The sequence below is a fragment of the Mustela nigripes genome, chromosome 13, assembly GCF_022355385.1.
Source record: "Mustela nigripes isolate SB6536 chromosome 13, MUSNIG.SB6536, whole genome shotgun sequence".
Taxonomy (NCBI): domain Eukaryota; kingdom Metazoa; phylum Chordata; class Mammalia; order Carnivora; family Mustelidae; genus Mustela; species Mustela nigripes.
The window spans coordinates 4,239,102-4,251,698 of NC_081569.1; the positions used below are offsets into that span (position 1 = coordinate 4,239,102).

At 43.3% G+C, this 12,597-nt stretch overlaps 1 protein-coding gene across 1 annotated transcript in view; it reads right to left on the bottom strand.

The window, feature by feature from the left end:
* PDE8A (phosphodiesterase 8A) overlaps positions 1-12,597 on the bottom strand; it is a 145,982-nt gene that overhangs the window by 9,802 nt on the left and 123,583 nt on the right. Inside the window, exons 19-20 of the mRNA XM_059371509.1 lie at positions 12,402-12,534; positions 9,696-9,863 (exon numbers count right to left, since the gene is read on the bottom strand). Coding sequence (XP_059227492.1) covers positions 9,696-9,863; positions 12,402-12,534 — 301 coding nt within the window. The remainder of the gene's footprint in view (positions 1-9,695; positions 9,864-12,401; positions 12,535-12,597) is intronic.

Below are 12,597 nucleotides of genomic sequence, written 5' to 3' on the forward strand. Positions count from 1 at the left end.
TAAATATCCAGTAGTGCAACTCCTGGATTGGGAAGAAGTTCTGTTCTTCATTTTTTTGCGGGCCCTCGGACTGTTCTCCGCAGAGCCTGCACCAGTCCGTGCGCGCACCCATGTGCACGAGGCACCCTTGTCCTTCACTCCCTCACCGACATTTATGGTTTCTTGTGTTCTGATTTTAGCCATTCTTTTTTTTTTTTTTTAAAGATTTTATTTATTTATTTGACAGACAGAGATCACAAGTAGGCAGAGAGAAAGAGGAAGGGAAGCAGGCTCCCTGCTGAGCAGAGAGCCCCATGCGGGGCTCGATCCCAGGACCCTGAGATCATGACCTGAGTCGAAGACAGACAGAGGCTTAACCCACTGAGCCACCCAGGTGCCCCTGATTTCAGCCATTCTGACAGGGGTGAGGTTTGATCTGCATTTCCCTGGTGATGTGTGACGTTGAGCCTCTTCTCCTGTGCCCTGGCCGTGTCTTTATGTCATCTCTGAAGAAATGTCTATTCATGTCTTCTGGCCATTTTCAAACTGTATTATTTGACTTTTGGGGGTATTGAGTTGTATCAGATTTTTATGTATTTTGGATACTAACCCTTTGTCAGATACGTCGTCATTTGCAAGTATCTTCTCCCATTCTGTAGGCTATCTTTTAGTTTTATTGTTTCCTTTCCTGTGTAGAGACATTTTATTTTAATGCCTCAGGAGATATAGCAAGGAAAATATTTCTATGGATGATATCAGATTACTGCCTATGCTCTCTTCAAGGATTTTTACGGTTTCAGGTCTCACATTTAGGTCTCTAATTCATTTTGAGTTTTATTTTTTGTGTATAGTGAAGGAAAGTGGTCCAGTTTCATTCTTTGGCTTGTGGCTGTCCAGTTTTCCCAACAACTTTTGTTAGAGACTTTGTCCCATTGTATCTTCAATCCTTTGAAGAGTAACTGACTTCTGGGTTTTCTGCTCTCTTCCATTGATCTATGTGTCCTTTTTACTGCAATACCATTCTGTTTTAATTACTATCACTTTGTACTAGAACTTGAAATTTAGAACCATGACACATTCAGTTCTTCCTTTTTCAAGACTGCTTTGGCTAGTCAGGATCTTTTGTGGGTCCATACGAACTTTAGGGTTGGTGGTTTTGGTTCTATGAAAAATGCTGTGATAATGGGATGGGGATTGCCTTAAATCTGTAGATTGCTTTGGGTAGTACAGACATTTTAACAATATTTGTTCTAATTTATGTTCATGGAGTGTCTTTCCATTTCTTTGTGTCATCTTGAATTTCTTTCACCAGTGTTGTATAGTTTCCAGGGTACAGGTCTTTCACCTCTTTGGTTAAATTTATTCCTAGATGTTGTTGTTAGTGCGTTTGTAAATGGGACTGTTTTGTTATCTGACCCAGGGATTATTAAGAAGCGTGTCATTCAATTTACAAATATTTGGCATTGACCTAGATATCTTATTATTACTGAGCTCTGATTTCATTCCACCATAGCTACAGAATATATTCTGTATGATTTCGGGTCTTTTAAATTTACTAAGTAATTTGTGTCCCCAGCACATGATGTGCTTAGTAGGCGTTCTGCCACTTAGGGTGTAGTGAACATTTAACTCCGGGAAGGTGACAGATAGTGTCTGGATTGTCTGTTCTTACCAGTATTTCAATCTGGACATCCCATCAGTTACTGAAAGAGGGCGTTGAAATATCTACCCATGACTACAGAATTGGCTACTTCTCTGTCAGTTTGGCTTCATTTATGAGGTGTGTTATCAAGTGCATGCACATTATGATTACTGTGTTCTCCTATAGAACTGACCCTTTATCATCTGAAGGGCCCAGTTTCTCTCTCGTAACATTTTCTATCTTGACATTTGAGATCAATGTAACCACTCCAGTCTTTTTATATTTACAACTTGCGTGATAAATCTTTCTCCATCCATTTCTGTCTTTGTATGTATCTGTTCCTTATATTTTGTGTCTTTTTTGTGGACTGCACGTAGTTGGTTTAAAAAAAATCCAACCTGATGATCTCCTATTTAATTAGCGTTTAGTCCACTAACATTTAATGTTAAGTCTTAGTGTGATTAGTGGTAGAGTTTGCATTTTACCTTTTTCCCCCTTGTTTGCTTCCTGTTTCTCCTTTCTGCCACTTTTGTCTATTTTAATATATCTTAGCGTTCCATTATAATGCCTACTAACTTTTAAACAACACAAGGTGCTCTACAGATTACCCTATATATCCGTGACTTTTCAGTCTATTGAGCTAATTTTTATAACTAGCGCTTCATGTAAGGTGTAAAAACCTTGCTCTCATGTACTTTTCCTTTTGCCCTATCCTTTATACATACTCTACAATGCAGTCTTACGACTTGCTTAAAATAGTCCTATGTATTGGGACGCCTGGGTGGTTCAGTTGGTTAAGCAGCTGCCTTCGGCTCAGGTCATGATCCCAGCGTCCTGGGATCGAGTCCCACATTGGGCTCCTTGCTCGGCAGGGAGCCTGCTTCTCCCTCTGCCTCTGCCTGCCATTCTGTCTGCCTATGCTCGCTCTCTCCCTCTCTCTCTCTGATTAAATAAATAAAATCTTAATTTCTCTAAATACATAGGACTTTTTTTTAAAGAGAAAAAACCCTTGTAGTTACTGTTTTATATAATATATAATAATATATATATTATATATTTATATATTTACCATTTTATAAAGTGTTTCTTTTTCTTTCTTTTTTTAAGGGGCTTGAACTCATGACCCTGATACCAAGATCTGAGCTGAGATCAACACTCCGACACTTAACTGACTGAGCGGCCCATGCATCCAAAGTGTTTCCTTTTTTAATTGCAGTGTAACTGATATACATGATTCCATCCTTGTTCATATGGTGAAATGCTCAACACAGTAAGTCAATATCCTCCACACATGCAGAATTTTTTCTTGTGATAAGAATTGTGAAGATCTACTCTCTTAGCAACTTCAAATATACAATACAGTGTTAATTATACAGCCACACTGTACACTGTACTGATTTTACAGCTGGAAGCTTATACCTTTTGACTCCTTCCATCCATTTCACACACCCCCGCCCCCGCAACGAGTAATCTGTTGTATCTATGAGTTTGTTTTTAAGATTCCAAACATAAGTGAGATCATAGTACTTGTCTTTCTCTGATCTATTTTCACTTAAGATAATGCCCTCAAGGTCCATCCATGTTATCACAAATGGCAAGATTTCTATCTTTCTTTCTTTTTTTTTAAGATTTTATTTATTTATTTGACAGACAGATCACGATGTGGGGCTCAATCCCAGGACCCTGAGATCATGACTTACACTGAAGGCAGAGGCTTAGCCGACTGAGCCACCCAGGTGCCCCAAGATTTCATTCTTTTTTAAGGCTAAGTATTACTCCATTATATATACATTGTGTGTGTGTGTGTACACTGCTTTATCCATTCACGTACTGATGGATGCTTGAGTTGCTTCTGTATTTTGGTTATTGTAAATAATGCTGCAGTAAACTGAGAAGTGGATTTATCTTTTCAAATTAGTGTCTTTGATTTTTTGGGGGTAAATACCTAGTACCGGAATGACTGGATCCTATGGTAGTTCTGTTTGTAATTTTCTGAGGGGCCTCCACACTGTTCTCCACAAGGGCGGCACCTGTTTGCGTTCCCACCCACAGCGCAGGGAGTTCCCTTTGCTCCACAGCCTCACCAGCACTTGCCGTGTTCTTCATTGTAGCCGATCTGACAGGTGTGACGTGACGCCTCCCTGCAGTTCGGACCTGCATTTCCCTGATGAGTCATGCGGAGAATCTCTTCTGTGTCTCTTCTCTTCTGTGTCTCTTCGTCGTCTGGAGGTCTTTGGAGAAATGTTCATTCGTGTCTTCTGCCCATTTTTAAATTGGATTAGTTTTTTTCCTTGATGTTGAGCTATACAGCTTTTTAAAAATATATTCTGGATATTAACCCTTTATGGGAGGTCATTTGCAAATAGTCTCTCCCATTCCATAGGTTGTCTTTTATTGTTTCCTTTGCTGTGCGGAAGCTTTTAATTTTGAGTAGTCCCAATAGTATATTTTGTTTGTTTCGTAGGACACATACCTAGAAGAATGTTAATAGCTGATGTCAGAGAAATTACTGCCTGGACTCTCTTCTAGGATTTTTATGGCTTTAATTCTCACGTTTAGATCTTTAACCTCTTTCGGGTTTACTTTTGTGTGTAGTGTAAGCAGTGGTCTAATTGAATTCTTTTGCATGTAGCGTTCTTTTTTTTACCAGCACTAATTGTTGAAGAGACTTTTTCCCATTGCTTATTCTTGCCTCCTTTGTTGAAGATTGTCTGTATAGGTTTGGGTTTATTTCTGGTTCCCAATTCTGTTCTATTGATCTATGTGTCTCTTTTTGTCCTAGTACTATACTGTTTCAATTCCTGTAGCATTGTAGTGTATCTTGCAATCTGCGGTTGTGATATCTCCCAGTTTTGTTCTTCTTTTTCAAGACTGCTTTGGCTACTCTGGGTATTTTATGGTTCCATACACATTGTAGGCTTATTTGTCTAGTTCTGTGAGCAATGCTGCTGGTACTTTGATAGGGGCTGCATTAAGTCCGTGGATTGCTTTGGGTAGTGTGGACATTGTAACAATTGTTTCTATACGCAAGAGCATGAAATACTTCTCCATTTGTGTTATCTTCAATTTCTTACATCAGTGTTCTGTAGCCTTCCGAATACAGGTTTCTCATCTCTTTGGTTAACTTTGTTCCTGGTATTTTAATACTTTTGGTGTAATTGTAAATAAGATTTTCTTAATTTCTCTCTTTGCTACTTCACTATTTAGGGTTCAGAATCACAACGGATTTCTGTACATTGACTTTGTATCCAGTGACCTTACTGAATTTATTTATCATGTCTAGTTTTTTTTTTTTTAATAAAGATTTTATTTATTAGAGAAAGCATAAGAGGGGGAGAGGGTCAGAGGGAGAAGCAGACTCCCCACTGAGCAAGGAGCCTGATGCGGGGACCACATCGATCCTAGGACCACAGGATCATGACCTGAGCCAAAGGCAGATGCTTAGCCAACTGAGCCACCCATGCGCCCTGAGTGGAGTCTTTTTAAAAAGATCTTATTTTAGAGAGACAGCAAGAGAGAGCATGAGCAGGGGGGAGAGGGAGAAGCAGCCAGGACCCTGGTATCATGACCTGAGCTACCCAGGCCCCCTTGGCGGAGTCTTAAGGGTTTTCTGTATGTAGTATAATGTCATCTGCAGATAGTGAAAGTTTTTAGTTACTTCCCACCAATCTGGATGCCTTTTATTTCTTCATCTTGTCTGTTTGTTGTGGCTAGGACTTCTGGTTATGTCGAATTAAAGTGGTTAGAGTGGACACCCTTGTCTTATTCCTGATCTTAGGGGAAAAGCTTTTAGTTTTTCACCACTTAGTATGAAGTTGGTTCTGTGTTTGTTTTTTTTAAAGATTTACTTATTTGAGAGAGAGACTGGGCACAAGTGGGAGAGGCAGAGGGAGAGGGGGAGAGACTCTCCAGGAGACTTAGTGCTCAGTGCGGAGCTGTGATGTGGGGCTTGATCTCACGACCCTGAGATCGTGACCTAAGCCCAAGCCAAGAGTTGGACGCTTTACCAACTGACCGCCCAGGAGCCCCAGCTGTGGAGTTTTCATAGATGGCCTTATTATGTTGAGGTTTGTTCCCTCTAAACCTTTGCAAAGGGTTTTTAATCATGAACGGATGTTGTACTTTGCTGAATGCTTTTTCTGCATCTACTGAAACGATCTATATGGTTTTTATTTTTTCTCTTTTGGACGTGATCTATCACACTGATCGATTTGCAAATATGGAATCACCCTTGTATCCCAGGAATAAGTCCTACTTGATGGTGGTGAATTAATTTTTAATATATTGTTAGATTTCACTTGCTAATATTTTATTGAGGGTTTTTGCATCTATGTTCATTGAGATACTGACCTACAGTTCTTTTTCTTTGTAGTGTCTTTATCTAGTTTTGGTGTCAGGGTAATGCTGGCCTCAAAGAATGAATTGCTTTTTTTCCTCTTCTATTTTTGGAATAGTTTGGGGAGAATGGATATTTGTTCTTCTTGAAATGTTCGGTAGAATTCACCTGTGAAGCTGTCTGACCTGGACTGCTGTTTTTTCAGAATTCAATTTAATTGCTGGTCATTGGTCTGTTAAATTTTTCTATTTTTCCTGGTTTAGTCATGGGAGGCTTTGTGTGTCTAGGAACTTACCTATTTTTTCTAGATTGTCCAGTCTGTCGGCATGTAATTTTTTGTAAGAGTCTCATAATGCTTTATACTATTATGGATCTGCGGCATTGGTTGGTATTTCTCTTTTATTTCTGATTTTATATACCTTTTTTTTTTTTTTTTTTTAGAGAGAAAAGATGAGTGGGTAGAGGGGAGGTAAAGGGAGAAGCAGACTCCCCGCTGAGCAGGGAGCCTGACGCAGGGCTCGATCCCAGGACCCCAGAGATCATGACCGGAGCTGAAGGCAGACACTCAGTGGGGTGAGCCGCCCAGGTGCCCCCTCTCTAATGAGCCTGGCTAACGGGCTGTGGATCTTTTCAAAGAACCTGATTTCATTGATAGGTTTTATTGGTTTTTGTTTTTATTTTGTTCGTTTCTGCTCTAATCTTTACTATTTCCTTTCTTCTGCTGGTTTGGGGTTTTGTTTTTTCTTTTTTCTCTTGCTCCTTCAGAGGTAAGGTTAGGTTGCGATTTTTCTTGGTTCCTGGGGCAGGCCTGTATTGCTATAAACTTTCCTCCTAGAGCAAATTTTGGTGCATCCCAAAGATTTTGGTTCATTGTGTTTCACTTTCATTTGTCTCCATGTATTGTTATTTCCTCTTTGATTTCCTGGTTGGCCCAGTCATTGTTCAGTAGCATGTCAGTCAACCTCCGTGTATTTGTTCTTTCCCGGAGTTTCTCCTGTGGTTGACTTCTAGTGTCATTGCTTTGTGAGTTGGAAAAAGATGCACGGTTTTATTTCAATTCTTTGAGTTTTTTGGTCTAATATGTGATCTATCCTGGAGAATGTTCCATGTGCACTTGAACACATATTGTTTTAGGATGTTCTTGATATATTGGTCATGGATTGGCCTGGTCTAATGTGTCATTTACAGCCACTGTTTTATTGCTGATTTTCGTGTGGATGATGGATCATTGCTGTGAGTGCAAGGTCAAGTCCTCTACTCTTACTGTATTACCACTGATTACTTCCTTTACATTTGTTAATTAGCTGCTTTACATTCCCACAGTTTGGTGCACAAATAGTTACAATCGTTATAGCTTGTTGGATTGTTTCCTTTATGACTCTGTTTCTTGTCACAGTCTTCTGTTTTAAAGTCTATTTTGTCTTATACAAGTATTGCTACCCCAGCTTTCTGTCCACACCTATTTGCATGATAAATGCTTTTCCATCTCTTCACTCTCAGTCTGCGTATCTTTAGGTCTGAAATGAATCTAATGGGTCTTAATTTTTTATCTCATCTGCCACCCTTTGTCTTCTCATTGTTTAGTCTATTTACATTCAAAATAATTGTTGATAGGTATGCATTCGTGGCCATTTTGTTGTTTTTCTGTTCCTTTGCAGTTTTTCTGTTCCTTTCTTCCCTTGTTCTCTTCTCCCACATTAATTGGCTTTACTTTTTTTTTTTTGCTTATTACAAGTTTCTGATTTGTCATTGCCATTAGGTATATAACACATTATGCATACAGAATTCTTTATTAAATTTTTATTCCTCTTGTCCCTAAATTTTAGGTAGATGTTGTCACGCTAAATATCCTTTTATTTTGTGGAATCCATTGACAGGTTTTTGTACATATACTTAATATTACTGCTCTTGTGTTTCCTACTTTTCTGACTCCTGCTTATGGTCTTTCCTTCTAATCAAGGAATCCCCTTTCGCATTTCTTGTAGGGCTGCTTTAACGGAGATGAATTCTTTTGTGGGTCTGGGAAAGTCTACCTCTGCTTCTATTCTGAATAGCAGCCTTGCTGGATATTCTTGGTTGCAGGTTTTTTCCCTTTCAGCACTATGAATGTATCATGCCACACCCTTGTGGCCTACAACTTTCTACTGAAAAATCAACTGGTAGCCTTTCGGGGGTTCCCTTTTATATAACCGTTTTCTTTTGCTGCTGTAAAAATGCTCTTCGTGGTATTTTAATTACCGTGTGTCTTGGTATGGGCATCCTTCAGTTGATTTTGCTGGGGCCTCTCTCTGCCTCCTGGATCTGGATTTCTTTCTTTTTCTTAAAAGATTTTATTTATTTATTTGACAGAGATCACAAGTAGGCAGAGAGCCTGATGCAGGGCTCCATCCCAGGACCCTGAGATCAGGACCTGAACCGAAGGCAGAGGCTTAACCCACTGAGCCACCCAGGTGCCCCTGGATCTGGATTTCTGTTTCCTTCCCCAGATTTAGGAAGTTTTTCTGCTATTTCTTCAAAGAAATTTTCTGGCCCCTTTTCTTTCTCTTTCTCTTCTGGGTTCCCATGAAATGTTTATTATACTTGATGGTGTCACTGAGTTCCCTCAGCTTATTCTCAGTAGTTTTATTTTTTTATCCCTCTTGATCTTGACTGCTTGCCATGACTCTGTTCTCCAGGTCACTGATCTGTTCTTCCTCTTTTTATTCCCTTTAGTGAATTTTTAATTTTAGTTACTGAGTTATCACTGGTTGGTTCTTTGTTTCTCTTTGCTGAGGGTTTCCCTGTGGGCTCCCACTCTTTTCTCGAGTCCAGTTAGTATCTTTATTGCCCTTATTTTAAATTCTCCATCAAGCTTGTTATATCCTCTTTTCCACTTAGATCTCTTGTTAGGATTCTGTCCTGTTCTTTCATTTGGGACATGCTCCTCTACCTCCTCATTTTGTCTCTGTGTTTGGAAATTCAGCTACGTCTCTGCTCTTAAAAGCTGTGGCTGTGCAGTACTGGTACACAAGAACCTGGTGCTGTGGGGTATCTCCTGGGGGTGCTGCTGTGTTTGCCTTCAGTCCAGGCGTCTGAAATGGCGCTCTCTGCCTGTTGTGGGCAGAGTTTGGTCTACGTTGGGAGTGGGTCTGTCCAGGGCTTGAGCTGGGTCAGACCACACTACGGCTGAGGCCACAGCTGAACTGGTATGTGTGGTTTCCTTTCCCTCTCCCTAGGGCAGGAGTCACTTTGGGGTGGTGCCACCCAGGTACCCCTAAGCCCACTGATTTTTCAAGTTCTGGGTTAAAGCCAAGTGTTATGGGGATTTGTCTTCCTGGTGTGGGGTCTGCTCCCCTCTCTGTGTCTGCTGTGTCTCTCCCTACCCTCTTGGATGTGGCACGGACGTATATGCTTTCAATAAATTCGCAAAACTTCTAGCCATTGTATTTTTTTTTTCTGCCCTAAAAAGAATTTTTTCTACCCAGAGAGAATATGAATGGCAGACCACAGTGTAAAAGCTGTTAAGACAAAGTCGTTAGCCCAGGATTCTATAGCCAGTGAAAACTTTCTGCAGGAAGGCAGGCAAAGGCATTTTCAGATAAGGGAAGCTGATCGAATTACTGGTAGGCCTATAATGCAAGCCATGCTCCCCAAGGACAGAATTTCACTTAGCTCTCTACTTCCTGGTGGTCAGTCCCTTGCCTCTAATGGTCTTACTGTGTTTCTCTCTCAAGGAACTTATAAGAGGCTGCGTCTCACCTGAGAAAAGTATTCTTCGGAGATGCGTGCGGCCCACTCAATGCACTGCTCCAGGGGCCGGCAGGGATTGGACACATCCGCGCACTTGATCAGCATCCGCTTAACAAGAGTCCGGTTCTCTGGGGTCCTGAGCATGGTGTTCACGGCTTCTTCGTCTCTAGCCACTTCCTGAAACATGGGAGAACACGATCAAAGTGGGTTCCCTGGTACCAAGCCCTGTCTTACAGGTGTGGCCCCACACACTGGAAGGCCCTGACCAGAATCGACAAGTGAAATGCTTCATGGACGAGTAAGGAGTATAATCTGAGCCTTGAGCTCAGCCCCTCACTTGACAAAAAGGGAAACTAAGGCCCGAGTGTAGAGGGTAGCCCCGGTGGTCGGTCTTTGTAGCCCTCCCCCTTCCGGGCTCTTCTCTCCTTCCCACCACAGATAGTGAAAAACTTATTTGTTCTAGCTCTACTGCTCCCCCGTGGAACAGGAGCGTTTATTATGCCGCCTTAATAAAAGAAGTGAACTGTAAACATTAAAGGTTTCCCTGCCCTCTCACCAGAAGGGACCTGCAGCGCACCAGGCTCCCCTGCACGACCCAACCCCCTCCCAGCCCGTGAGAGCGGGGATCGCAAGAATTCGCTGTAGCCGAGAATCAGTCTATCAAGACTGTCGGATGCAGTGTTACCTAATAATTGTCATTCTCTTCTGATCTTCACTCATAAAAACTTACAGTTGGCATGAAAAGCAGTATCATTTACTATTGTGTTTTATAGATGAGGACACTGGGATCCAGAGAGGCGAAGAGACTTGTCTAGAACTACCCAGCTAACCCAGGATAAGAACTTCAGGTCTACCTTTAGTTCTGGGCTCTGTCTGTCCATAGTATCACATGCTGTCTGGGTTAAAGGAACACCATGGGCATGGATTCTGAACCTGTGGTCTAATGGCCAGGTGACTAAGGCCCCCAAAGCAAATTCAGGTTGGAAGAGGGAGCATTAGGGCAAAGAGCACGGTCAGAGACAGCGACCAGCTAGTCTCCTTATGCTTGCCAGAGAGCTTAGCCGTGTGATTTCAGTGAGTAACGAGGATGGTCTAAAAAGGCCTGATGGGGGGCGCCTGGGTGGCTCAGTGGGTTAAAGCCTCTGCCTTCGGCTCAGGTCGTGATCTCAGGGTCCTGGTATCGAGCCCCACATCGGGCTCTCTGCTCAGCAGGGAGTCTGCTTCCTCCTCTCTCTCTGCCTACTTGTGATCTCTTATCTATTAAATAAATAAATAAAAATCTTTCTAAAAAATAAATAAATAAAAATAAAAAGGCCTGATGGGAACAGATATGCCATTAAGATGCCCATCCAGAGCCCAGGCTGCCTGTTCCCCTGGAGAGTGCCACAGTGCACATGGCCAAGGCTGCCCCCAGTTTCCCAGCACCAGCCACTTCGTGTTGACCCTTCTCTCTCCAGCTGTGTGACTATGGTTCAGTCCTCGCAGCTGTAAACTTTCTTTCCTAGGGCTCTGTCCCTCCTCTGCCTGCTCACCAGGTTCATTTCCAGTCTCAGAACTAACCCCAAGTCCTAACGGAGGAGAGCTAGAACAGAATATTCAGCTGGAACCTGGGGCCTACCCCGACCTGGCCCAGAGCAGTAGCCTGGTTGACATGCTATCCAGGATGGCAGGAGCCACTAAAAGAGGTTGGTGGCGGTGCTGCCGCACTGGAAGACTGTGGGAAGGAAGCGAAGTCAGAAGCAGAGCTGGAGGACAGGGGCAGGAGAAGGAAGCAGAGTTCCCCGTGGGTTTCACATCGGGTTGAAGAGGAACCAGTGTGAAGGGGGTAATAAGCTAGAAAGCTGGGGACAAAGGCCATAACCAGATGAGTTGCAGGAATCAGGTGGGGTCAGAATTCAAGGACTGGTGATCCTGGCCTCACAGGATAAACCACCCCTGTGCCTGGTCAGACTCAGGACGGTGACAGGAGGGGAGAGGAGGGCCCTGGAGAAGACCAGGAGCTGGGGCCAAGGTGTTCGGTGGCTGTGGGGTAGGTGGCAGGGCCTCGAAGGAAGGAAGAGGGTTCGTGAAAACAGATGCTGCAGGTGCGGATCTCACCACATACTCAGGGCCCACCTTGTCCCATGCCCACCTGTCCTGTGCCCTCAGCTTCACTCCGCCCATTCTACAGCCAAGGAAATGGGGAAGCACAACTGGGATGGGGGACTCCTCTGGCTGCTTCCTTGGCTGTGGTCTCCTGCCGGGCCAGAGGTTTCAGGTCGCCCTTGCTGGGCAGTTTTTGTGGACTCTAGGCCTCAAGTCCAGAAATGATGTCCAACAATACCGTCACCCTTGGGACCAAAGTGCAGGGTCTTTCTCAACACCCACACCCCCCACCCCAGCATTATGGAGACCAGCAGGGGAGAGTGGATGCTGCCACAGCGGGTGCACAGCGAGGGTTGAGGGGAGACCTCAAGAGCTCCAACTGACCCCGGAATGCCCAAGGAGGGTGGGGGGATGAGTGTGAAAATGCGCTTGTGCACGGTCCCCTCCACCTAGAGTTTCCATGTCTACTTTTGGAGGTCTTTTTTCCTGACAAGCTTGTATACTTTTTCAACCACTGGAAATTAAATCCAAGGGACCTACCGGGGAGCCCTTCCACAGCTCATCACCTCTTCCACTCCGTCTCCCCACAACACATGGGGACGAGGGACCCACACAGACTCTCCTCCTTACCCCATCTGCTTCGAGCGCTGCCAGGGGCTTGTTGATGCTGTTGACAAATTTGTTGACGTGCTCGAAGTGCTTTGTCATTTCTGTGGCTAAGACCATGTCAATGATCCCCTGGCGCAGCGTCCGGTAGTCGTTCCTGTTTCAGACGACAAACGAGAGGGAGCTACAGGGGACTTGTTCAGGCCAGACAGATGCTCCT